The sequence below is a fragment of the Styela clava genome, chromosome 6, assembly GCF_964204865.1.
Source record: "Styela clava chromosome 6, kaStyClav1.hap1.2, whole genome shotgun sequence".
Taxonomy (NCBI): Eukaryota; Metazoa; Chordata; class Ascidiacea; order Stolidobranchia; family Styelidae; genus Styela; species Styela clava.
This window is the reverse complement of record NC_135255.1, coordinates 24264312-24291679: the sequence shown is the minus strand read 5'-3', so window position 1 is coordinate 24291679 and position 27368 is coordinate 24264312. Positions and strand designations below refer to the sequence as shown.

The 27368-nt window shown below is 37.0% G+C and overlaps 1 protein-coding gene and 2 long non-coding RNA genes across 9 annotated transcripts; 2 read left to right on the top strand and 1 right to left on the bottom strand.

Annotated features, from left to right (window-relative positions):
* The first annotated feature begins 11269 nt into the window (after positions 1-11269).
* LOC144424557 (uncharacterized) lies at positions 11270-15829 on the top strand. 7 transcript variants are annotated; one of them, XR_013476763.1, is made up of 8 exons: positions 11270-11367; positions 11441-11566; positions 12046-12106; positions 12566-12630; positions 13061-13119; positions 13429-13538; positions 14209-14290; positions 14726-15829. It is a non-coding gene; the product is annotated as an uncharacterized LOC144424557 (long non-coding RNA). The 7 variants fall into 5 exon arrangements; XR_013476762.1 differs by having other exon boundaries at positions 12566-12639; XR_013476765.1 differs by having other exon boundaries at positions 12566-13119.
* On the bottom strand, positions 15792-16222 carry LOC120336643 (uncharacterized). Its single transcript, XR_013476760.1, has 2 exons — positions 16087-16222; positions 15792-15940 (listed from the first exon to the last, which is right to left on the bottom strand). It is a non-coding gene; the product is annotated as an uncharacterized LOC120336643 (long non-coding RNA).
* A 5296-nt stretch (positions 16223-21518) lies between these two features.
* On the top strand, positions 21519-23861 carry LOC144424274 (zinc finger MYM-type protein 1-like). Its single transcript, XM_078113401.1, has one exon. The coding sequence runs from the start codon at positions 21519-21521 to the stop codon at positions 23859-23861; it is 2343 nt and encodes a 780-aa protein (XP_077969527.1).
* Positions 23862-27368: the final 3507 nt, after the last annotated feature.

The following is a 27368-nucleotide window of genomic DNA, read 5'->3' as shown; positions in this document are numbered from 1 at the left end:
GCATAGTTAATGAAATATTATTCTTCGAATGTTTCCAAATTAGTCCCGATTTTTTACGCGCAACCCATATTTCAGCTAGTCGCACTGTCGAAAATTCAGTCTAAGCATGTCCCAATGTCGATTTTTGGGCTTTCAAATGGTCGCACTGTCAAAAATTCGGGCATGAATCGTCGAAATGTCGATTTTTCGGTTTTTAAATGTCGCAATGTCAAATTTTCGGGTTCTTTTGAGATAGTTGAGTTTTTTTAAATTGGTCCGGTAGTTCGGAAGTTATAAGCAAAACATATAAAAGAGTAAGATTTTTAACAAAGTCTTTGCAAGACAAGTTTAAAATAATAAAATTAAATATCAAACATGCAAATTGCAACAAGTAAACTCAATGATAATATTTAAAACGTAGTCCTATAGGGTGGCGCACGCGCTCTATCACCATTTTCTTAATATTTCGAAGTGCCCAAATATGTGTCTACCGGTAACAATTTATTATTCGCTCAATCCGGATTCAGGACTCCGAAAAACATGAATCCGACAGGGTTTCCAGCAAACAGGATCGGATCAAGAGTGGGAATATTCTCGGTTGCCTGGAGTCAATCAGGAGTCGCAACTTAATCTATATTATGTCCGATAAAAGTACCGTACGCACAGGTATAATTTAAACATAATCAGTAATTTAATTTTCCACCAATACTGAAAATACGCAACATACATATACAAGCAGAATAAGATAAGGGTAGTATTTACAGAGTGGATGGAGACGCTGAAAATCAGTACTGGTTATACACAGCATAAAAAAAACGAAGTAAAAATACAAAGCCTAAACTAACTAGTAATATAGTAACAAAATAGTCACTCTAGATACGATGACTACTAGACAGGTAATACAGCATAAAATAAAATAAAGTAGAAGGCTCATATTAATAATTATAGAAACAGAGTATTCACACTAATATATTTTTAAGACGGAAATCCGGAGACGCTCGATAATGCAAAAGAGAGACTCCAAGCACCTTCGAGGCGAGATAAACACAGCAACTGCTCGGCTGAGTGCCAGCAGATTAATTTACAGTTATGGCATGGGTACCGTAAAACCGGCTAACTTCGGATGATTTCACTATATTTTGAACAATATCTCCGCCGCATGTTGTTCAACTGAAGCCAAATTTGGAATATAATACATTGTGGCTATTCTCGTCTTGATAAAGTCGGTTCCATTATCCATCAAAGCCTTTTTTCATTGAAATTATTGTCTTTATTCGTCTATTCTAAAATTATCTAACTTCGGATGGCCACTTTTCTCTTTGCGTCAACTCGTCGTGAGAGAGAAATGTCTGCGTAAGCAATGACGCGTGACAACGTCGCTAAATAGACCTTACGCCGCCACGACCTGTCTTGCGTGTTGAATACTGACGTTTGTACGTGACGTTACTACGTGACGTTACTCTTGCCGCTTCGCGAAGCTTAACTATTTATTCTTGTGTCCTTTATTATAACTCGTATATATTTCACTAACTACTCCTAATTTATTGCAAAATGCTAGTTCGTTCTTTTATGATCGTTTATTTTCAATGCAAGAAAAGGATTAACAAAACAAAAAAACGGAAGAATTGAAAGTACCTAACACTGGTGTAGGTTGAAATTGAAATGCAATATGGAACAAGTAAAGAATGAACAAAAATTAGACAATTAAAAATAAACGGATGAAGCGAATGAAACACTGGCAAAAGTAAAAATTGAAATCAAAAAGCAATATGGAACAAGTAAGGTATGAACAAAAATTCGACAGTTAAAAATAAACAGATGAATTGAAGGAAACGCTGGCAAAATCAAGAATTGTAATCATTTCCACATGAATTAGACGGGTCTTTGCAACAGTTCTTGTGGAACCAATGTGTTTCGCTGCAGCTTTCGCAACCGACCCATTCCACCTCAATTTCCGTACTTCCATTTGGATCATTCCATAATCCACAATAGGCCATGGGCCGAAAGCCGTACGGTGTCGGTTGGTGGTGACTGTTTGGGGGGAATGTCAACTTTGTATCATTCGATTCAGAAATTATTCCTGATTACGGTAAACTAAAGTTGACATCCTCAAAGTGGAGCAATTACGCGCAAAAGGCGCCGAAACTTGCCTTGTCGCGCCACCTTAATCGGATTAATGACGTAAAAAATCTTTCGTCACGCTTGGTTGGTTTGCGAATAAAAACGTAAAATAGACGTATTTTGTAATTCTTATTTTACATGTTTTATTATTTTCCAATTTATATAACTTTTTTTAATTGTAATACCGTTTAAAAACAGCCAGATGTGAACGTTTACGCGCAATTTTGTAATAAATCTCCGCTATCGTTGCTAGGCTACGGGCGAAGCCGCCGACTGTCGTCTGCCAGTAGTTCGACTGCTATTATTTTTACGTTCCGTTTCAGGTTCAGGGATTTCAATGAGATTCCGATAGATATTAAACTATGTCAGAAACCACATGCTGTATACACTACCACGACTGCGACGATGGCCTTTTGACTGAGATATCGATCAAAAGTTGTAAAAGGATATGGTATAGTTCATTAGCCTGGAAAGATTTGGAATGTGAGGTAGATAAAGAAATAGCAATAAATATTTTGAAGTTGGATGAAGATATTCTTAAAACTAAGCAATGCCACAAAAAATGTTATTCAAAGTTCACGAACATAACAAGAATTAACAGAGCTCGTTCTAAAAAGAAGCCCATAGACACCGAAAATAGATCTGAATTAGGAATCAAGCCAAAAAGAACTTCAAGCGAAATTTTTGCAGATATTGGTAACAAATTTGCAAGACGGAATAAGAATGTTCTTCCCAAAACATGCATTATATGCAGAAAAGAAAAATGTATTAAAAGACATAAAGCACATTCAAGAGAAAAACTGTCATGTTGCGAATATTCGTCTGGTAAGATTTTTTCAGTATAGATGAGGGGGTCTGGCATGGATATATCATTTATTTTAACCAGGCCTTGGGTTGAACACCAATTCAATATTCTTGTTGCAAATTCATAAATAACGCTATAGGGTAATTTATATAATCCAGGCAGTTTATAATTGAGTGTCAGGATGACTAACATGTATGAGTTTGTTGTATAGCTGATTTTTAGGCACACATAATAGAATTCGAATAACATATCAGTTTAGTTATTGATGTTAAAGCATTTGTTTAGTATAGCAACGCACATGTATTACATGATTTTAATTTAAAAGTTCGAGAGAGATTTCTCATTTTAGTTCCATACTGATGTAGGCAATATTTTATTTCAGGTGGCCTTTTCTACGAAGCTGCCCTGGCAAGAAACGATGAGTCTGTATTGGTGCAAATCAGAAATAGAGACTTGGTAGCGATCGAAGTGCGATATCATCCGTCGTGCTATGAAGAATACATAAAAATACTAACAATCAAACCAATATCTTCGTCAAATATCAACAACGAAAATGTATACACCAAACATTTTAAAAATTTTTGCACATCTGTTGTTAATTCTATAATAATAGAAAATGGAAATCCAATTACACTCATTAAATTGAAGCAGTTGTTCGTAGAATTTGTCGCCAAGGATGGCCTGTACATAGATAGTGACCTACAAACGTCATATTTTAAACAAAAGCTGAAAACATGTTTACCAGCATTACCTTTTTTACGACCATCAATGCGCAGAAAAAGCGAAATTGTGTATTCACCGGAAAGCAAAAAACACATCGCAGAATATTTGGAAAGTTTGGAAATAAATGGAAATGACTATCATTACGATGAAACATCTCAAGTAGATTTTATATCCGAAGTCAAACGAGACATGTATAGATCTGCCGTTTTCCTGAAGAATGTAATCAAAAATTACGAAGGATGTGAAAAGACCTGGCCACCAACATCATCGGATTTCGAACTTCGTAATTTACAGAAAAGCATCCCAGTAGAATTTTATAATTTTTTAGCATGGATAGTAGGAGCAAGTGAAGATATTAACAACGAAGGATTCCTAAATGTCTCGGAATTCTACAACATAAGGTTAGTTTCGCTTGCCCAAGATGTCATCTATCTGGCTTCAAGGGGTAGAAAACAAACACTTAGCGTTAGGAATGACAGTTAGGCATTGGACCGGTTCTTCTCGACTTATAGAATTGCTCCACGGCCTTGGCCACTCGGCATCCCATTCTGTTGTGCTGGAGCATGATACTGCATTGACCGAATTGCAACTGCAAAAACACACGATTGTTCCCGATGGGTTTCTACCGCGCATTCCGTCAACAATTGTTTGGGATAATAATGATTTCAATGAAGAGACAAAATCTGGAGAAGGAGCGACACATAATACAAATGGAATTTTAATACAGGTCAGAGAAACTGTTGTTGCCTCTCAATCACGAGAAAAACTAAGCGACGTTCTGTTCCAACTCGATCGGAATTCATAACTCCGTACCGGGGTTCAAAGACTTCCGAACCTGCTAAGATTTCAAAAGAAATTATGTATTCCACTGCCTGTTCTTCGATAACTTCCAAATATTTGAACATAGATCTTGCATACGTACTTCTTAAACTCCCAGAAGTTTCAAAAACAGTTGTTCCAGGCTGGACTGCTTTTAATACCATTCTTAATAAAAGAACTGCCCGTGTGTCGAATATTGGATACTTGCCGATTATCGACGCACCATCTACAGATATATCAACAATTAACACAGTACTCGAAAAAAGTGTTGCTATTGCTGATGAACTTGACTTACACTCTGTTGTGGTGGTATTTGATCAGGCCATATACGCTAAGGCCCAAAAAATACGTTGGAGCAATCCACTTTTCTACAAAAGATTGGTTTTGCGACTTGGAGAGTTCCATACATGCATGTCATTCCTCTCTGTAATTGGAAAACGATACGAAAGCTCTGGTCTATCGGATATATTAATAGAGTCCCGTGTCGTTGCTCCAGGTTCCATTAATAGTATAATGCATGGTCGCCATTACAATAGGAGTATTCGAGCCCACAAACTCGTGTTTGAGGCGTTGCATAGGATGCGGTGGAACGTATTCATCAAAAACCAATCATTGCAAAGCAAAGCCAAGGTTTTCGATTTGGCATCAAAGCTGAATAATGCTTATACAGACCCTCAACTATTCAAACAAATATGTGAAAGCAAAGAAGTGAGGAGTCTAATGGTGGATTATCAGCTTTTTATAGAGCATCAGAGCAAGATGAATAAAACATTTAGTTTATGGATTTCTTATATCGATATGGTTGAACTTCTGCTGCAATTTATTCGTGCTACTAGAGACGGCTTATGGGATCTCCATCTTGCTACACTTCATAAAATGCTACCCTGGTTTTTTTCATATGATCATATCAATTATGCGAGATATGTCTCAGTCTATTTGTCTGAAATGGAAAATTTGTCATCAAGTCATCCTGAAATATATCAGTATTTAAAGCAGGGAAATTTTTCTGTACAGCGTCATGCTCAATATGGTTTCAGCCAAATTGCCTGCGATCAATTAATTGAGCAAACTTTAAACAGAGATTCTAAAACCCGAGGAGGAATTCCTGGGCTATCTTTAAACAAAAATGCTGTAAATAGATGGCTTCTATCACACCATCAACGCGCTCTTATTTCTATGGCATGCAGGAAAATGGCTGGAAAAGATGCTACTAGACGACAACGCAAAGACCTTGATTCTGCTAACTCAATCAGAGATGAACAAAACGTGCAATCAATAGTCGATACGGTGACCTTTATGACCGACCCGTTTGATTTAGAATGCGACTCTCTGATGAACCTTTCTTCGGGGTCCGTTGCATCAGATGCTATTAAAATGGATATGGAAGACGCATTTAGACTAGGAAAAAACAACGCAGATTTATTTTGCCAAAACCGAATTCTTGCTAATTCAACTGTAAGTATATTTACTCCTATAAAACAGCTAAAATTAAAAACATTTGCTTCGGGTAGCGCCAAAATTAACGAAAAAGTACCACACTTCTCTAAAAAATCAGAAGATAATTTCTATAGGCTTCTACTTATTGGAAAAACGAAAAATATAGAACTGCAAGAAATGCTAGAATATCCATTAACTGCTATCCCCGCATCTATTGGATCACCAAACGGAACGCCGGTGAGAACTAATAAAGCCAGGCTCTTGCACGAATTGGAAAATAGTGTGCCAGAAGTATTAGTCAAATCATATCCATTGAATGCAGCTCTTGTAATAGATGGTATGGCTTTATTGCAATCTTTGAATAATATTCCGGAAACTTTTGGAAGACTCTTAAATATGATTTTCGACAGAATAATTAATATGGCAAAGTCTTACAATTGTAACAGGGTTGACTTTGTGTGTGACACTTATCCAGATATTAGCATAAAAAATTTTGAAAGGTGTCGAAGATCATCGAATGAAAGCGAAATCATCAAAATAGTAGGATTGGAACAAAAAACGCCTAAACAGTTTAAAAAGTTTTTGTTTTCCGGCAAGAATAAGGAGGCTCTTGTAGAATTTTTAATTTCGTTTGCTCCGAATTATCAACCTTCATGTTCTGTAGGGAAAATGAAAATTTTTATCGGCCACGGTGCTGAGTGTAACTGCATCAATTTCAGGCAATTCCAGCTTTGCGTATCGGGCGAGCCTTCTTTGGTCAACGATCACGAAGAAGCAGATACCAAGCTTTTATTACACGCAAAGCATTGTTCATCGGAATTTAACGACGTAATTATTAACAGTCCTGATACCAATGTATTGATATTGTCATTGGCACATTCTTCCGATGTAATTTGTATTTTTTAACGGGAAGTGGTTCGCAGTCCAGGATGTTATCAATCAGAAAAATGGTTAACTACTTCGGAAATGTCTTTTGCAAAGCTATTCTGGGTCTACATGTATTTAGCGGATTTGACACCATTAGCGCTTTCCGTGGAAAGGGAAAAGTGAAGGGTATGCGACATTTATTGAAATCAAAAGAATTCATACAAGCTTTTTTCAAAGTTAGGAGATCAGTGGTACATTCCAGAAAATATTTATATTCAACTTTCAAAGTTTGTTTGCACTCTTTATGGTTACTCTGATGAGATGTCTGTTAACAAAGTACGTTTTGAAATATTTCAAAATAAATCGTTAGACGAACCCTGTATGCCCCCATCTGATGATGCTATCGTACTCCATTCAGCACGTCGGACTACCAATGTGCCATACACAGAAGAGCACTGCAAAATTTTATATCTGCTCCAAATCCTGATGACCACGGATGGATAGTAAATGATAGCAATATAAATATTAAATGGATTTCAAAACAAATTGCCCCAAACTCAGTGCTAAACCATTCTAAATGCAGATGCGCCAAATTAAATTGCAAGAGCAGCAAATGCCCTTGTGTAAAGTCAGGGTTTTCATGCTCCAGTTTGTGCAGCTGCAACGATTGTAGCAACGCGGATGTCATACGTGAGGAAGACGATGATATTAATATCGAAATATGGTTTTAACTTTCATGAAGTCCATCCCAAACAACTAAAATAGTGACATACATTCATTATACGAGATGAAGAGCACGAATTATTTCAATTTAAACATATTCAATAGTGATTATGCACCATATTAGCCGCTTGCTTGTTCATTTTTTATATTTTAATTGCTTTTTTTTGCAATTCTTACAATTGTCATAGTAAATTTTATAGCAGGTGGGACATGAGAAATATTTTGCCTTTTGTTTTTTTATTATTTCTGGCCAAACGCGCTCTTGCTCTCTCTGTACTCGTTTTGTGTTCTTTTCATAGCATAGTGTTTTTTAATGTTTAGTTTTGCCATAATTAGTTTTGTTACTTTTACGGAAGAATATGCCATAAAAAACTAGTTTTGAAATATCCGTTTCTGTGTGTATCGATAGGAAACAGCAGGTATGGTCATTGCAGATTACTTAGTCTCCGCACAATAACAGAAAAAAATGTTGAAAAGCAGTTATGACGTCACATTTGACCAAAGAGCAAATTGTGACGTCACCTGTACCAAAACTCACCCCTCAAAAATTTTATTTTACGAATCCGTCAAAGGTTTCGGTATTGGACGTACAAATCTCAGGTTTAAGTAGAATATTATATGGTATATATGGGTTGAGAGGGCATGTGACGTCATCGTTAATTGTGACGTAATGCTCCACTTTGGAGATGTCAACTTTTTATATTTAGTAAATTAGGCTTTTAGCTTTTCGACCCACCAAAATTTAGGTTCCCCCTCGAGGGTCACCACGAACTCGATTTTTAAGCGCTTTACAGATTTCGGCCCATGGCCTACAAGCAGAGCAGGTTTCGTCTTGATTATCACTTTTCATATTTTCTGATTTTCTCAGAGCTCCCCGTTGATCGGCTCGGCAGAGGTTCCTGCCCGGTGTGACTTTCGATCCTCGCTTTCGTTTCACTTAATAAAGTCAAATGACAATAAACGGATAAAAACGGCAAAAAGAAACTTTGCCACTTTTTTTCATTTTGCGCCTCACCTGTATGTGGTCCAACCTCCTGCTGTGTGCATGTATGTAGAGTTCTACGCTCACCTGTTAAAGATATTATTATCATCTGCCGACATATCTAATCTACAGACATATCTAATCATTATGATCGTATAGATACATGTTTCAGGCCTAACGTATTACCAATTGCTACGGTATCTATCGGTGTCGGAGGAAGTATGCAAAAACAAAAATCGACAAATTTCATATGCATTAAGCGTATGCATACCCATATTTTTAAATAAACAACATATGACTGAGACGATAGTGATGTTTTTGTAGGATTTAGTGACTAGGATCATGGATAAGCATAATTTTTAAATTTCACAAAACTGGGCGCCGCGATGTCTGGCGTTCAAATGTCGCAGCGAGTAACGCACGAGCTACGCAAAGTGACGTCGGCTACGAAGAGAGAGAACGGGATTTGCGTCGTTGACGTCACGCTGTACGTAATCATCAAAACGTCGATATTTTGATGTAATTTTTAAATCAAAATAATCGATTTCACTCGAATCTCGTACGACACCTTGTGATCACTGTATTTTTTTGTATACATTGTGTACGCTCTCTAGCGCTTGGCGGTGATTTGACGAAGGTAGCGTCTGTAGAAGTCACGATTTGAGCCGCTCGAAAAAACGGTGTCATTTTTTTGGTAAAATATGATTTTTTGAATGATAAAAAATCAAATCGAGCGATTGGAGGCTACGGCAGATTCAGATATGTAAGGCCTTACTATAGAAACCGACAGAAGCGCAATACGACGAAATTTAGTTGAGATATGAATGATTGATAATTTCATCCGAAGTTACAAGGCATCCGAAGTTAGCCGGTTTTACGGTACCGGTACCGCAAATAGCAGCATATTAATTTGATTTTATCAGGCTGCATAAGATAGAATTTGTGTATATGAAAGTGAATCGGTAGGTTTACTTATAGGTTGTAAAACATGGACTTGGTACCGCGTTATGCTGTTATGTGGTTTAGTCAAAAGTGGGTACCTGAGTTATTGTGAAGAAATTTCACCCTTACCGGTATTCGAATTAAGAAAAAAATCTAATAAAATGTCGTGATTCATCGAATACTGCACGTCAAACATCGGATTCCGAAAATGCAGCAAAATTCGGTGAAACTACCGGTATCATTCGAGATGTTGAAATGTTAGACCTTAACATAGCGGATAATTTTCAAAATAACCAATTATTGGTCATACTTGATACCAATGTTCTTTTATGCAAAGATTCGTTAAATTTTCTACAATTTTTTGTGGAAGGAAATTCATAAAAGCCTGACAATACAACATTTATTATCCCATGGGTTGTCCTACAGGAGCTAGATCATCACAACAAAAAAGGTGCAAGGAATGCAATTTCATTTTTAAATAGACAATTTCAAGCGAATAAATCTATTGTACGTGGACAGACTATAATGGAAGCTTCAACTGTCATAGATGGATTTAATATTAAAAACCATGATGATAAAATTCTTCAATGTTGCTTCTCTACGAAACAATCATCTAATTCTAACAATATCGTATTAGTCACTCAAAAGAAAAACCTGATGAACAAAGCATTGGCAAATCATATGATATGCATAAACGATGTCAAAGACATTTATAACGCATCGCTAAAAACTTCAAAACCTGCAATGAACAATAACAATCTATCAAGTGTTTTAGCAGAATGTGAATGCAGACATATAAAACAACACAATGAGGACCAGAATGTTGAAATGGAAACTGAATAGGCTATTCCAAATTCCATAAATTTTGCATGTTCAGTTGTTAGATGCAATATATTTTTATGTTTTTATCTACATGTGTCAAGCTTTGGTTTTAAAATTGATTTCACCTTTCACTTTCACACTTTGGGTACAATTTTTTGTTTTTTTTCATATGATTTGTTTTGATGTGTTGTGTTCCTTATTCCTAGATCTTCATTTATTACTGTATTTTTTTTTTTGTTATCTATATTTTCAGTATTTTTTTTGCTTAACTCTTTTGTTCCGTATAACATATATATTCGTACTACCATCCTTGGTCATAATAGTTATTTTCGGACTATTTTACGTTTATGTTCATGTTTTGTGAAGTATTCCGCACTAACTAAATCATTTTGAGCATCTAACTATGATCCGTGCTTGATCTGTCAACATTTTGTTTTTTTGTAAATTTTTTATTTTACTACTAAGTGAATTTTATTTGTGTAGGTATTTCAAAGCTTAGAGATACACGAAAGTATTTGTCATTACTTCAAAAATAAGTCATTTGAACGAGCGGGAAACAATTTCGCGCACATAATAAACAAACAAAGATTCCAGACAACTATCGTGGACATGCTCTCACATATCATTGGATTATTTCGCGTTTCGCTTCGCTTGCGAAGCTGAGTCTGGTTTTTCTTCAAAGGTGACGTAACTCTCTTTCAGAAGAGCGCTTGGAATTTCGTTTCTTTGTAACACGTGTTCATCGAAGCGATAAGAGTGTGAAACGTTCTCTCAAAAGTTTTTGAAATTTCTCTCTTCTTACACGCGTAGGGTCGAACGGTTTCGCCTACGTCACTTGGGCGCGTTTTAGTAGGAAGACGCGAAAATAAGCTTTTTAAAGAGATATTGGGGGTGTTCCTTGTACGTTTGGTTAACTGGTCATTACATATTATAAAATGGTACATAAAGTCGATTGTATACAGCGGAAAAAAAGGGTTAATTCACACACTTTCTTACACTTACAAAACTTTTTCTGCGTTTTGCTTTGCGTGTGTAACATTTTTAATCAGGCTAACCCATTTTACCCTTTTTTGCAGTGCCTAAAAAAGTGAATAATAAAAAAAAATACAAAATGAATACCAATATGGAGCTTATGAAAAAACCTCAGGTATGACAAATTTAGATTTAAAAACAAAGATAACATTTGCGATTTAAACGCTAACGTTATTTTTTTTTCACAGAACATTCAGCATGATGATGATGATGATGCATCGTCGTCCAATAATTATATTCTATGTATGTCAAAATGCCCATGGTGATATTTTGTCAAGAGAAATACTGAGAATAGTACTACTGACAGTATTGCGGTAAGTCTTATGTTTTGAATTTCAACTGCAATTTGCTAACGGTCTTTCCATATTTAAACTGTTGGTCAACAGCAAACGCTTCGATGGAAAAAACATGACAATTTGACAATCCGAGTATTCAAATGAGTGTTATTCGAATTCAAATCGAAATCTGTTGACATTTTCAAAAGTAATTCAGTACTTTAAAAGTTATTAGGAAAACACTTATGCATTCGATATTTCTTGCAATTCTGAATCAAACGATAGCTTACTCGACCGTATTCGGAAAATTTTCAAAAAGTCGCAATGTTCAATTTTAAGGTTCAAAAAATGTCGAATTGTCGAAAATTCTGGTCTTTAATTTGGTTGTCGCAATGTTCAATTTTCCGACCTAACCCAATTGTCTTTTTTATTCGTCATTTTTCCAAATATAGTTACCTGTCTATTTGTTTTTCATGTGTGAATCTCATCTTACAATATATAATTGTTTGTTTTTTCAGCCTGATTCAACTGTATTGTTTGCTTACACACAATATGAATACGAATTCCCTGTATCGGAAGGTAATTATTTTGTATGATTCTAGTATATATGGTCAACAAGTGGTAATAGCTCATGCGTCAAAAGTCTCATCGTATACGTCGGTGACAAATACAGACTATAGACCGACAAACCATCGTTGAAAATTGTCCCAAGTATAAATAAATACATTTGGATTTGTTGAACCATAGTCATAATCACTTTAATAAATGGATAAAATTTATTCAGTATTCCAACTTTGTAAGAATTTCTGGGGCTCCTGAAGTATGCGAACCAAGATGGCGGACATTGGAATGTAATATGTGTACTAGGTTAGGGTTAGGCCATAATTTTGGTATAAATAGTACGAGAGGCACTTGGCTAAAATAAGAAAAATTGGAATAAAATTATGGCCTAACCCTAACGTGTTACCCATGCTACTTTCCGATGTCCGCCAACTTGGTTCGCATACTTCAGAAGCACCTATTTTCTTTTATTTTTAGGGGAGAGTGATGACAGATTTGACATGGAACCTTTTCAGAAGAAGATAAAGAGAATCTATCCAGAAGTTAATGAGGTATTTTTATCTAAACATTTAGAAATACAGTGATGCCCCGGTAGTGGAAGCAATCGATACTAAAGTCGACCCCGTATAGTACAGCTTCTGACACAGCTTTAATATGAGAGTACAAAGGCCAAAACAAAGTAGTACGGGTATGTAATCTGTCACAGCAGATTACTGGTTCGGCAATGTTCACGACTAACGTAAAGGCGGAACCTACGCATATTTAATGGCCTCATCACACACAAAAAACATACTGCATTAAACCCTTAGGCGCCTGCTCAAACGTAAAGTAAAGGATTCGAATATTGTTGTATTTTGGTTGTTATTGTGTTCATCTTTTAAGTTAATACTTGTACGTCCAAAACGATAGTATCCTCTTCATATCAGTCCAATTCGCAATTCACAAACGATCATTGTTAATCTGTATTTGCAGCCTCCCGCACCTGGTCCTCTGCTCATAAAAGTCACACGGCAACGACGGACACAATCGATGTGAGTATGGATTGCAAACTGTGAATAATGAGCGTGAAGATTGTGCATACAAAATCTGTCCAATTCAAAATAGACCTTGAATTGTGAATTGAATCATTAGCACCTAAGGTCTCAAATTCACACAAGCACATAAGTGCAATTGGGGTTTGTAGGCAATTTCGCTACCTGATCAAATGATCCATAAAAAGGTTTTTATTTTTTGCCAGATTGTCACAAAAATTAACACCTTAGGATATATATAATTGAGGCAGCTGAATTAAAACTTGAGAAAAATGAGGGATTGTCCAAAATATATAATCTTTTATCTAGGAAAATTGGAAATGCTCTGTGTGCACAACATTAAACTCCCCGGCAGTTGGATACTGCCAGAGATGCTGGCAATTCAGAAAAGGCTGGCTACCGGATACAGAATTGTCAAGGTATTTTTCCATATGATACTTTTTTCTTAAAATCTGATGTGCCGTTTACCTGGCCATCACATATTTACTACAATTAGGTAAACCAGTTCAGATGTCATCTACCTTTTCCCGTTAATTGGAAAACACTTGGATTACCAAATATTTTGTTTTTTCATAATCACAGTGTGAGCATAGCAATAATACTCATATGGTATTACAATTGTAGTAAGCAGAATTTAATGAACCATATTCACGTAGCTCCTGAGTCTGTATGTTTTACAAACTACCATCTCATTTCTTCATGGTAAACTTTCCAATTCAATGTCATTTTCAACAACAGCGCGTAAATGTTTTTAGTATGTCAATCAAGTCACGCAAGATTGATTTCAGTTTTAGGTGAAATTTTTTTTTCTTCCACCCCCCAGTCGCGGTCCAGTGATTTTGTGTCATATCTCGAGTACTGTAATAGATAGAGATGCCATATTTGGGTTATTCAGTGTATTTAAAGTGAAGTTCATGACAAAAATTTTTTATCAGAACACGGACCCTAAAATATACAGAAATCGACTTCCACTAAGAGGGATCAGTTTATGACGTGTTATTTAAACTACTTAAGATATAAATTTATATTACTTAGAAGTGTATGATAGCAAATAAGATAGCAAATAAAAGTAATGTCTGTCCATTTCAGCATAAGTACCTTTACCACCAAAACGTGCATATGTTCGTTTATTCAAGTCCGATTCCCGCCAGCGGAGATATGACCAATCCAGGTATATATTATTTTAACAACTGATAAGTATATAAAGGAAAATAGCTATAGTAGACTTGCAGACTGTTGTGAGAAATGTAAACTCACTAGTGAACAAAGCCTTTCAAATGTAGATTGTGTTATAGCATACAATTTCTCACATGGTTGACTATTCACATTCCTTTAGAATTTATTATTTTTAAATTTGACCAATGTGAGTGATACACTGCAAACCATAATTTGTTACAGCGGTCCATCAGTAAACTTCTGCCTCGGTTTTTTCATATATATATGTATATATAAGAAAATTGCTTGCTGAAAAGTCAACATTTTAAACCACTGAGATTTTAGAAAACAGAAAATTTTTACACCCGTGCTATTCTGATAAATTCTTAAGCTGCGTGGTCAAAGATATGGCATGTTTGTTTCCTGGCGGATATTTTGTTTTATTTTCTAGTTGCAGTCGGACAAGGAACCAGGACTCACCCTTCAGCTTCAACGCCACGTTAATGAGGGAAGATTTGTTACAAATTTATTGTTTATTTTACAATACACACAATACAAACTTACATACGAAATGGGGTACATTTGGTTTGTTTATGCTACGGCCGGGACTTGGAAAGTTGAAAGATTTGATATTTTCTAATAATGGAAATATACATAAGTAAAAAACATTTACATGATCTACAATGAGGCAAGACTGACATAAGAATAAACAAACGATGAAGACTACAACAAGGATTCTTAAATTTAACAAGTTGAAAAAATATATATACAATTCGTGTAACAAGATGAAAGAAATATACCATTTACTGCACAAGGGGCACAAAAAGCTCTGCGTGGTTCAGAAATAATAGCTCAAAACAATTCGTGTAAAATAAGACAAAAGCAATTAAGACACAGTGCCTCACAAGAAATCGAGGATTTCCGTCAAGGCAAAAAACCTTCTAGATCTCCAAGAGATTGTTAAGAAGTGTGTTTAACTTTTCTTTTTAACGTTTTTAGCATTTCCCTCAGTTTATCTATATTAAATGAGGCCAAATTTGGTCTGTCTTTAACAATCTCCTGTAATTGGGATCTAGAAAGATTTGTTTTACCTTTATTAAGATAACCCTCTAACCCTCTACTTTTTCGTGGTAATACAACCACATCCTATCAGAAGGAGATATTAATTTCTTGCGAGGAATTGTAGTTTTAATTGCTTTTGTCCTCGGGGAATCTATATCTGGGCGAGATTTTCTTTTTTTGGGCGTTTGGTATTTGGATGAGGTCGAAGGCATATCGGTGTCAAATTGTGTTTCGGAGGGTGCAGAAATTTGGGAGGGTATATCGGAGGGGTCAGGTTGTTCTTCCGTAAATTGGGTTCTCGCTGCCATTAAGTTTTGAGCTATTATTTTGGAACCGCGCAGAGCTGTGTGCCCCTTGTGCAGTAAATGATAATTTTTACGAGCAATTTCTAAAGAATGTCCCATTGCCCTGGCCACATCACGCTGCTGGTGTTCCGGCATGCTTGAGGCCAGGGTCTCCGTCATTTTCCTCATCAAAGTAATACTGATACTTTCTTCAGTGTGGATCTTATGGATTTGTCGACATGAATTTTTTTCTTTGATGGGGTAATCAATGCATAGTCGTTCTCGTCTCTCTCGTTCACATTTTGATACATGTTGGCCAGCTAAAAATAAAAATAGAAATGATTATCGATAGTTAAATATATTTTGTAGTATCGACAGTATTTTTTTAAATATTTTTGAATATTATGGTATACTTTGTAGAGTTGTGAGTCCAATGGAAGCGAATGCATTTATGAAGTTTTCTTACCTTTAAAAACATATCGTGGTCTTCTCGTGTCATCGTGAGAAAACCTACCTCGTCCTTAATTTTCTGCTCTTCGACTATTATCTGGACCAAAGCTCCGTCTTCATATTCCCTGGCCTGTTTGAGCTCATACATGAAAAGTAGCCGACTCTTCCGCCGCGTTCCAGGATATGGCAAGCTACAAACAGGCCAAGGCAGGTGAGGTAGGTTTTCTCAGAGACGGGTCTGACGTCGATGTCTTCCATGGCCTCTTTGTATTTAGGACCACTGAAATACCTGAAAACAAGCGCAATTGAAAAATTTGAATAATATATATATATATGTTGAATTGTAACATAATTTTTTTATTTGCATCCATAACAATTTGGCCTATTTAAAATGTTGAACATTGACACATCATACATTAGGATGTAAGTAACAGTTTCGCCAACAAAATTTTTAACTTTTGTGAATATTCGTCGAGTAATATGTAATATGAAAAGTTTATTTGGGAAATAAATTATTTTTTTTAGAAATTGTAAAGCTAGGTTAAGCATTTAAAAATGCATAACTAAAATTAAAAAAACTGTTGTATTGTTAATACTACCAAATAAATTTGTCACAATGAGGGGAATTTTGCAAAATCGATTATTTCGCAAACCTTAACAGATTAGGCTATGATAGAATTTGAATTTTATGTTTATTAATTTAAGAAATAATATAGTAGGCTACTTACTCGATGACACGTCCCAAAAGTTTATCCATTCTTGCCTGGTCCGTAACGTTTTTTAGAGTGGTTTTCTGTTTCTTCTGCCTGCTAGCGGACGCTGAGGCCAACTCTATCCCATCAAGTATCTTTTTAAAATCTACACCAGCTACTGCATAGCCATTTAAACCGCACCCATTTGCAAAAGTGTTTGATGGTTATAAGGTGTCTGTATTTCAGGGCCGGCGATTTTTCGTTGTTGATCTCCAGTAGCTGGTGTATAGTAATTGGAGTGACACCTTTAAAATACACTTTCAACTCGTTCACAGCGTATTTTGCCAATTGCGGGGACTTCGCTTTTTGGTTGAATAACCCTTTTTGAAGCGCCGCTTCATACTTTTGGAGTAACTGAAAAGAAAGTAGAAACAGAATGACAGGAAGCAATAATCATAGTCAGGAAACGAAATTTGAATAGCCAAGAAGCGATAAAATGGATTTTAGCAATAATAATCGTCCAGAACGAAGACAAAGAATTCTTACTAGAAATATTTACCCTGAGTAAAATTCTCCCTATAACTCACCACTGTAAAATTTTTGCTCTCATTTTAGGGGTGGCTTCGCGATTTGTAGTCTATAATAACAAAGCTATTCCTATCGAAGATAAGTGAAGCACAACCGGTGTATAGCAAAACTATCATCATTTGCCGACGTTTCAAATTTCTATTCAGAAAACCTTCATCAGGGCATGATATGAAGGATGAATGAATGCCTTGATAAAGTTTTTCTGATTAAAAATTCGAAACGTCGGCAAATTATATCGTTTTGCTATACACCGGTTGTGCTTCACTTATCTTCGACATGAATATACCCGGTGCCAACCATACTAATTTTCGATTTGAAGATGTAAAATTATTATATACCTTTCGACTTCGGACTCTGGGATATTGTGGGCTTGTATTAAATGTCTTCGTTTTTGTCGCCGAAGTATTTTGCCACAGCCGGGAAACATACAGACATCAAGTTTTTTTTCGGCTTCTAACGGTTGTTGTTGTTCTTCTTCCATTTCTTCTCCTTCCATTTCTTCTCATACTTCAACCTCTTCAGTTTCGGTTTCTTCTTCACCTCCCTCTACCAGCACCACCAAAGGTGCCTCTTCCTCTTCAGAGCTTGACAGCTCTTCTCCCGAATGAATAATTTAGGGTTCTTCATCAGAATCCATTTGATATTGGCTTGACATTTTCAATTTTACGATACAACGATACAGTTCGTGCGATACAATATATCTGAAATGAATTGACATGTTTAAATTAAATAGTGTCACAAACGCTGTAGGTCCTATTTCTGTTTATTGAGCTGTCTTATTATTAAATACAAAACAATATCTTAAGCAAGCCTAAATTAACAGAATATACGTACGATCGCCCGAAAATGCGTTGGCGCCTACGATAAAGATCTGACTGGCGTTATCGATCTCTCTCCTGTTGGGATTGTTGCGACGAGAAAACGAGCGAAATAACTGTTCGATTTCGGGTGCTCGTTTGCGCGTCTTGGATGGCAGTTCATATAGTTTGAAGGGCTCTATTACAAGTCTAAACATAATAATAACCAGAATAACTAAAATTAATAGTTTACCTCAAACCGGCTAACTTTGTATGAAATTTTTAATCGTTTATATCTCGACTAAATTCCGACATATTGTGCTTCTGGCAGTTTCTATAAGGAGTCCTCATATATCTAGATTTGTTATTATATTCAATCGCGCAATTTAATTTATTTTTTGATTGAAAAAATCATGTTTTACGATAAAATTGACACTCCGTTTTCGAGCGGCTCAAATCGTGACTTCTTCTGATGCTAACTTCCTTAAACTACCGTCATTCGATAGAGGGCGATAACAATGTATATAGAAAATTAGACTGATCGCAAGATGTCGCATGAAAAATTAATATTTGAATATTTTATTTTATTAAAATAATAGCATCTGACGCACACGTTGAACTTGACGTCACAATGAGGTCGCTCACTTCGAAGACGACGTCGTGTTGCGTCGCCGTTATAGATTTGGACGAGTTGGCGTTATTTGAAAAAAGCAACGATATTTTGTTTGATTGGATCAACATTGGCTAGCATATATCTTGAATTCATGGCGTCAAATGTTGGAAATGTAATTTAATGGCAATTAAAGAAAAGCATTTTCGTTCGATTTGACAATTTTCAATTTCTCCATTTGTAACGGGAGCATGGTTCGAAATAGAAAAATTGTGAGCAGGCGTGAAATACTGCGTAATTAGAAAATATATACCCAGCGAAAAATTGTCACATTTAAGTTCTGATTCATGAATTTAACAAAACTAATTTAAATCAAAGTTGCCTATTGCCAAGTCGGTGTTCTGTCGTGATTTATGCACGACCGACATTTAAATAGGTCCATTTAATAAAGAAACCGTCATACGAATGCTGAATAACATTTATCGTGACTATTTACGACGTGGAGTGTAACACACGCTATCAAAACATTATCGGCTCTAAAGAAATCGGCTTTTATCGGTGAATATTCGGATCTAAAATTATGATAATAGAAAATGAAACGAGACGTTGTAGATTGAAAACAACTTGAAAGTACCGCACCGGAAACTTAATCCAACTGTTTAGTTGCATCACAATATATGTCACAAACTAAAACTATCTTAAAAATATCTTTCAAGTCTACATTATCAAAAACTGTTTGAGGCACTTTTTACAATTTACAAAATGCATGCGGCTTCCGAAAACCCATGAGTTGACACCACTGATCTATTCTATACGATTCAAGCATTGCTTTGGGAAATAATATCACTTCAACAAAACTGAAAAAAATCTCGCTATATTAATAGTGGTATTGATGTTTTTTAAGGGTTTGGGAGTGGTTCTTAGCTGGAGTAAAAAGGCAAATTAGGTTCTGTCACGTGGACATTGCTACATATTTCTTTTTCTTTGCTGCTTTTCAATCAACTGGAGCATCGATCGATTCCCAGCCCCGCGACCTGCAAAATATGCATTCAATATTTAGGGTGAGACCCTACGGGCATAGCTGAAGATTTTGAAGAGGAGGGGGGGGGTCTGAAATCTTTAATTGACAAGTTAGACCAAAACGCCTAGCAGGTCTGATCGCAAATGTTAGTTTATAATAGTCCCGATGGTCTAACTCTAAAAAGTGTTTCAAGCCACGAAAAATTTATATGTATGATATAGTAAAACAATTAAGAAGACTTTTATCTTACACTTAAAGGGGGGGTCTGACAGATGTTTGGTCTATATGGTATATCACATGTTGAAGGTACCTGTATTTGGAGCCCTTCATACGCTGGAGAAGCAATGTAATGAACTACAGAATGTGTTGCATGTAGCTGTATAGCATTTATTTTGTTAAAAAATCCTTGAGCTAATGACCTGTTGTAGACTTCCAGTGTGTAAAATACTTTATGAAATTTTAGCTGATCTACTGCAGTCTTTTGTCTCCAGATGTTTCAGAGAGTAGTAGTAGATTTTCGTTTTTGATGGAAGCCACATCAGTAGTGCTGTTGCATATGTCAAAAAAGGTATTATGCAGTTTGCAAGACTTGGCGTTGATTCAAATTCAGACATCTCCTAAATCCTAGCAACAGATGCAGGAAGAACCTACAAAGAAAAATTCCCCCGGTTCATCTGTTATTAGAGACCTGAATAATTTTAGAAATAATAATCATGATCCAAGTATTTAAATGCTCAATAGGAGATAGATCTAATACGAAAATACAAATGAATACAATTCAATATTGGTCTGTTAGTTTACATGGCTGTTTCAAATGTTTTTTTTAGACATATCTTCATAAATTCCCTCTAGATGTGTTTCCATGCCAAAACCCTATCTGGTGACAGCAAATCATTCTTCAAAAGTGAGTTTCGAGACGTCTGCAAAAATTTATATTTTAGGTACGATATTTTGAAATAAATTGCCCACAACGATTAAACCTTGTCTACCATCTAAGCATGTATGTGTTTATATATAAGTATAACAGCCACTTTGACAAAGTATTATTCGGTTCCAGGGAAAATATTAATGCATTCAATAAATGTGGTGGATTTTGCAGTAGCAAAAAAGTTATTGCTAAACACTCGACAAAATAATTCAAAACTTTTTGGCACATCTAAAATTATAAATATATATATATGTTGAAGCCATGTTTAGATAATAGCAATAATAGGTATCCAATTTATGTGGAAAAGGTTATTAGTACCAGCATGAAATCAAGCAAAATGGATTATAATGGCAAACGTGCAACACCTCTTATGTTGTAATATGCAGCTGGTGACTTTGTATACAATGACAGAATGAGTCTGGGAAAAAATTATTAAGATAAGTAGAACTCCATCATAAAACACTAATTAATTGGAGTTAAAATATGTGTGTTTGATTTATGTTTTTCATACAGACGTCACAATTTCAATCACCCATCAGTCAATTTATATTCTTGCTTACTGCTTTGATCACACAGCATAAATCCTCACACTGAACTTTTTTATGATCCGAAAATACACATATCTCTTATCAAAATTTACATTCCTTGACAAATCATTACAGTATTGGGTACCTATAAGAATGCCCCCCCCCCCAAAAAATTTTCAAGAATTCCATTCCTAATCCACCAGTTTTGTGGCATCTTGTCTCGTCACGCTTGTTGATTGTCATTGTTACGTCACAAAGACTTGACCGTTCGCTCTTATGAGCAGTATGGGAAAGACTGTTTCGCAAGCTTTCGGTCAGTTGCTCGGTCTTGATTTGTTCTCGCCGGATTTTTATTCGAAACGCTTGAATTTTGATGACCAAATTACTTCGATGGCTAATAAACAGGCGAAATTAGATAGTTTTTTCCAGCGAAATAAAGACTCGCTTTCCTCAAATACATCAATAAGCGCTTCTCAGGCTGTGGATGCACCGGTTATGTCAGTTACGTCTATCACTTCTATTCCCGAAGATGAACTAATAATTAACGAAGGGAAAACAAACGATCTTGGATTTGTTCTTAAGAAACATACACAGCTTACCGATGCGGAGAGATACAGGCTTCTAACTTCGGATGGTCCGAAAAACGTGACGATTCTGGATACTGTTAGACAAAGTCGTCGTAAATTTCTCAAAAAATGGCTTGACGATAACAGATTTTGCAGTTGGTTAGTTTACACCCAACTCTCTGATGGGGGTAGTTTGTGTAAGATATGCATAGTCATGCAAGCACGTTTGAAGCATGGAACTCTCAGGGACACTGCCTTTGTTACAAGACCATGCATTGACTACAAAAAATTTATGGAAAAGGCTGTAGCACATCGAGACACAAATTACCACCGAGAATCAAATATAGCTGCGAAAAATTTTGTCAAAAGCATGGAAACTGGTCAAAATGTGCGTGCAAACATGGAGGCCCAATATGCTACGCAAACAAAAGAAAACAGACGAATAATGACTTCCATTGTCAAGACTGTCATGTTCTGTGCTTCGGGTAACATATCCATGCGCGAACATTCCGGGGATAGTGGAAATTTTGTGAACCTTCTTCTATTTCGTATCGACGCAGGGGATGAAGATTTGAAAAGGCATTTCGCTCGAATGGCCGGAAACGCTAAGTATACAAGCCCGATGATACAAAATGAAATTCTCAAGGTAGCAAGCAACATGATAGTGCAAGATATCGTTATGGAGGCTAATAAATCGTTTGTGTCCGTAATAGCCGACGAATCATGTGATATTTCTGGGAAAGAACAACTAAACATCGTTTTGAGGTATGTGAAAGGTGGTGAAGTGTGCGAGCGCTTCACAGGATTAGTGGAAATGGATTCTGTTTCTGCCGAATCAATTTCCTCAAATATTTTGACCCACCTCTCTGGTATAGGAGTGGATTTGCAAAAACTTGTGGGGCAAGGCTATGATGGTGCAACGACAATGGCAGGTCACGTCAGCGGTGTGCAAAAACGCATTCGTGATAAATACCCGCGCGCAATATTTGTGCACTGCGCTTCCCATTGTTTGAATTTGGTCATAAATGACCAAAGTAAAGTTGCAATCATCAGAAGCACCTGTGATATCATTCGTGAGACTATTCGTTTTTTCAGGGAGAGCCCTAAAAGGCGCGCGGGTTTAGGAATTAACATCCCTTTGTTCTGCCCCACCAGATGGTCTGAGAAGTACAAGAGCATCCGAATCTTCAAATGCAACTTCAAACGAGTACTTGAGGCTCTTGATTCTTTGGCGAGAGATGCTAACAGTGAGACGCGGGCGAAGGCTTTTTCTCTGAAATCTGCTCTAGAAAAATCGTCGGTTATCTACGCCGTATGTTTGATTGGTCGATATTCGGCACTAATGGAGCCACTAGCGCGCGCACTTCAGGCGGTCGGAGTCAGTGTGCCGTCAGTAAAGAACCTCACATCCTCTCTTCAGAGCGTTATCGCTGAAGAACGCAATGACTCTGAAATCGCATTGAATATTTACAAAGAAGCTTGTGAAATAGCTGGCTTGAAAGAGTTGACAATACCCAGAGTAGTCGAAGTACAAGTGTATCGCGACAATTTCTGTGCTGATTCAGCATCCCAGTATTTTAAACGTTCCGTATATCTCCCATACGTCGACGGCTTGAGCTGCTCTATTCGGGAACGCTTCATTGACAACCCATCATTTTTTTCATTGCTATCAATTCTTCCACCGAACAAACCAGTTCACGTGGATGAGGTAGAGCATCTGTATTTATTGGATAACCTCCAGAATGAAGTGAGACTGTGGAGAACTTCTTTAAGTTCCGACGTTAACGACGAATGTTTGGAGGGGCTTCTTCTGAGCGCTCGAGATTATCCAAGCGTGTACACCGCAATACAGATCGTTATGACGCTACCAGCAACCACCGTTGAGGCTGAGCGCTCTTTCTCCTGCATGAAACGGGTAAAGACATGGCTGCGCTCATCAATGACGTCCAATCGCCTTTCTGATTTGTGTGTGCTTCACTGTCACCGTGAAATGGTCACCGAGGAGAAAATTAATCGAGTTGTGTCGAGCATAGTTAGCGGGAAGCGAAGGATGGACTTTTAATCGGGGCGATGTATTTTACTCATTTAAATTGCGTTGTTAATATTTGTTGTTTCAAATAAAAAATTGTTTATTAATGGATTTTGTATTCACAAAAATCCAGCTGAGTAATTGAATCAGTTTGCTTGTTGACCAACTGTTGTTGTTTTGCGCTTGAAGAACGGGTGTTTTAAACCCGATATAATTTCTAAAATTTTCAAATTTGGCCCCCCCCAAAATTTTGGGCTGGCTACGCCACTGCATCTACTCATGGGAGCTTTAAAGTGAATTTAAAATTTTACTGTCAATGTGCTTTCGAGTGCTGAACCAGTCCTAGGGCCTTCCCACTCAATTGATTGTTCCTCTATTTTGTTTTGTAATCTGCATTCTATCAGTTCTATAATCAAGTATATCGTGTAATATTCTACACAACTAACTTGAATATTTCTAAGTCACTCACTTAATTTTGACGCGAGACAGCGCCGTCAGAACACAGAAAAACGCAGGAAGTTGCACGATGATTTTCGAAGCAATAATAATCTGTTAGCACCAAGTAATTAAGCGTGTCGGCAAATTCAACATCGGGAGAAATTTCCGGAGTTACACGGGGTTGGTCCAACCATATCTAAAAATTCTTTAGCTCGTTTATTTATAATGCCATACCTTAATTGTTGACACAATATATCTTCTGCAGTTGGTGTTTTTCCATATGCAAAATAACCCAAATGTTCGAGATCCTGTGCATACGCACTGTAGCTTTCGCCTACTTGCTGTATGCGATCTCTAAATTTCTGGTGGGGGCTAGTTTCACCAGCTGTACCAGATAACGTTACCAAATATTGTAAAATAGCATCAGAAATAAAACTGTCATGGGCAGGAATAACAGTTTTCAAGCGGGTGAGAACATCTGCATCAATGAAACCATACAAGCAAATTGCTTTTGCAGGGTCATCCCTAGCTTCGGTATGGGATAAACTAGCATTAAACCGAAGTGCAAATTTATTTGAGTCCTTCCCATCATGAAAAGCTTTGTGTTGTATACGCGTCTGGCCATTGTTTACATGTGACGATAAGTCCCGAGAAAGTAATCAACTGCCAGACTCGTACGCGATCCGCCCGGACACTTGTCAAATGTTTATCTGGCGTGCGGTACTGCTTTGTTTTGATCATACTGTTATAGTTAAGTTTTTTGTTATGCTGTATTAAATCTTGTGTGTATCATTCACTGAGTCTTTTCTGAACTTGCGAGTTCGCGGCATAATTAAGAACAGAACATGGCGTTGTCGGCAGGATATTATTAGCCGTGCCATTGAATTGACCAGTGAACATTAACGGATATTGGACTATATTTTGAATATATCTGTAACTGACTGTTATGTCAACTAAAGCTGAATTATCGAAGATGTTGGATGAAGCTAAACAGGAGCTGCAAGAAAAATTGCAGGAAATCGGACGATTGAAAGAGGAATCAACCAAACCAGTCTATGAAATCGCGGACGGCGGTTGGTTGAAGCAGTTTCTGGAAATGCAGCAAAAGCAAATGGAGTCTTTGGTTTCCACACTTGGTTCTCAAGCTAGCAGTTCGAGAACTGAAACTCCCACGCTGAAAGGACGCATATCAGCAAACAGCTGATATTTCTTTGTCAGGCCTTGACTCTTGGAAGATTATGTGGTCCGATTACATGCAAATTTCGGGATACAATCAGGAACCACAAAAGAAACAAGTCGCTGTTTTTCGCGGTTGTCTGTCGCTAGAAATGCTGTCCGTCGTAAAACACGTTCTAAATATCAGCGAAGAGACCGAAAATCCGTTGACGATATTTTAGAAGATATCAAGAAGCATATTCGCATTCAGAGAAATGTTGCACTAGACAGGGTGTTGTTTGAAGAGCGCAAACAAGGTGACGAAGAAAGCTTCGATTCGTTTTTAATCGCATTGAAAAAGCTAGGAAAAAACGCTGATCTCTGCGAAAACTGCTACGATGAGCGGCTCACTACACAAAACATTGCTGGCGCAAGAAACGCAACAGCCAGAGAAGAGCTGTTGGCGAAAAGCCCTTTTCCTAATCTGCAGACAGCGGTTGATCTGTGCAGATCAAAGGAAATGGCAATAATTAACAACTCTGATTTGTCGAAAAAGCAGAATTCTATTGCCAATTCGATACAGATCAAGAAACCGTTTCAAAGACGATTCAAACCTAAGAACGATCGCAACAACATGCCTTGTCAATATTGTGGGCGAAGGCATAGCCAAGGAAAGTTGAATTGTCCTGCGTATGGAAAAATTTGCAGCGAGTGTGGAAAGAAGAATCATTTTTCACAGAAATGTAGAACGAAAGTGAATACTGGCAAAACAATAGGAGTTGTCAAAGTAAGAGCGATTCAAGAAAATAGACGCGCTTCAAAAATATCAATAAATGTTTTCAGTCCAACTGGAAATCATTTTTGGGGTACATCGCTCGCTCTACCCGATTCCGGAGCTGAAATATGTCTTGGGAGCAGGAAGTTTTTGGAACAAATTAACTGTGATGTCAGCAATATGAAAAACCACACACAAGACATATTTGCTGCAAATGGGACGAAAATAGATTCACTTGGCTACATGGATGTCAGAATCGAATATCAAGGAAATAAATCCAGATTTATATTTCCGACAATATTGATGGCGCAGTACTGGCGTGGTGGTATACGTGCACAAGGCTAAAAATTTTGCCCGAAACGTATCCCGCACCGATCTGCAACGGTATTCGTCTCTCCAGAAAGAAGCAAATTCAGTTGCCACCGCAAACTGAGAAAAATGTTGAGGCAATTCGCTCAATACTTTTGACAAAGTATGAAGATGTTTTCGATGCAAAGGAAAAGCCCGATGTCATGGATGGGAGACCGTTGAAGATTGAATTAACGGAAGGATCTCAACCATTTTCCTTAAAAGCTCCAAGACAAATACCTTACGCTCAAAGAGATGATGTGAAAGCCGAGCTTGATGGAATGCTGAAACGCAATATCATTCGGAAGGTTGAAGAACCAACCGACTGGGTTCATCCACTTGTGATAGTACAGAAGGCAAACGGAAAGCCTAGAATCTGTGTAGATCTCACCAATGACATTAAACAACATGATAGGCAACTCTGACGTCACTCCATAAGACTACAGGCGAAACATTATATTTCATGATACGCACCAATGCACGTATTTCTCGTCGCCTTTCGCGTCCGTTTTCCGCTCGCTTTTGCTACTCGGCGTCTTTTTTACGTGTAGTACCTGTCTTTTTGCGCCTGTAACGAAACAAAATAATCTCTATATCTAAGAAGTTTTGCTTACTTGGAAAGCTGGAATAACAGGCAAGCTGTAAAGAGCAATTCTGGACATCATAGACGTTTTTTTTTATCAGAGAAGATTACAAACGCGATAGCGGAAAGATTTGTGTGGAACATTGTGCAGATAATGACAAAGTTCAAAGTTAGTAATTTTAATGTTTGCGCTTAATCATTGAAATTTCATTTAAAGAGGGTGTCATACAAAACTGTGCTG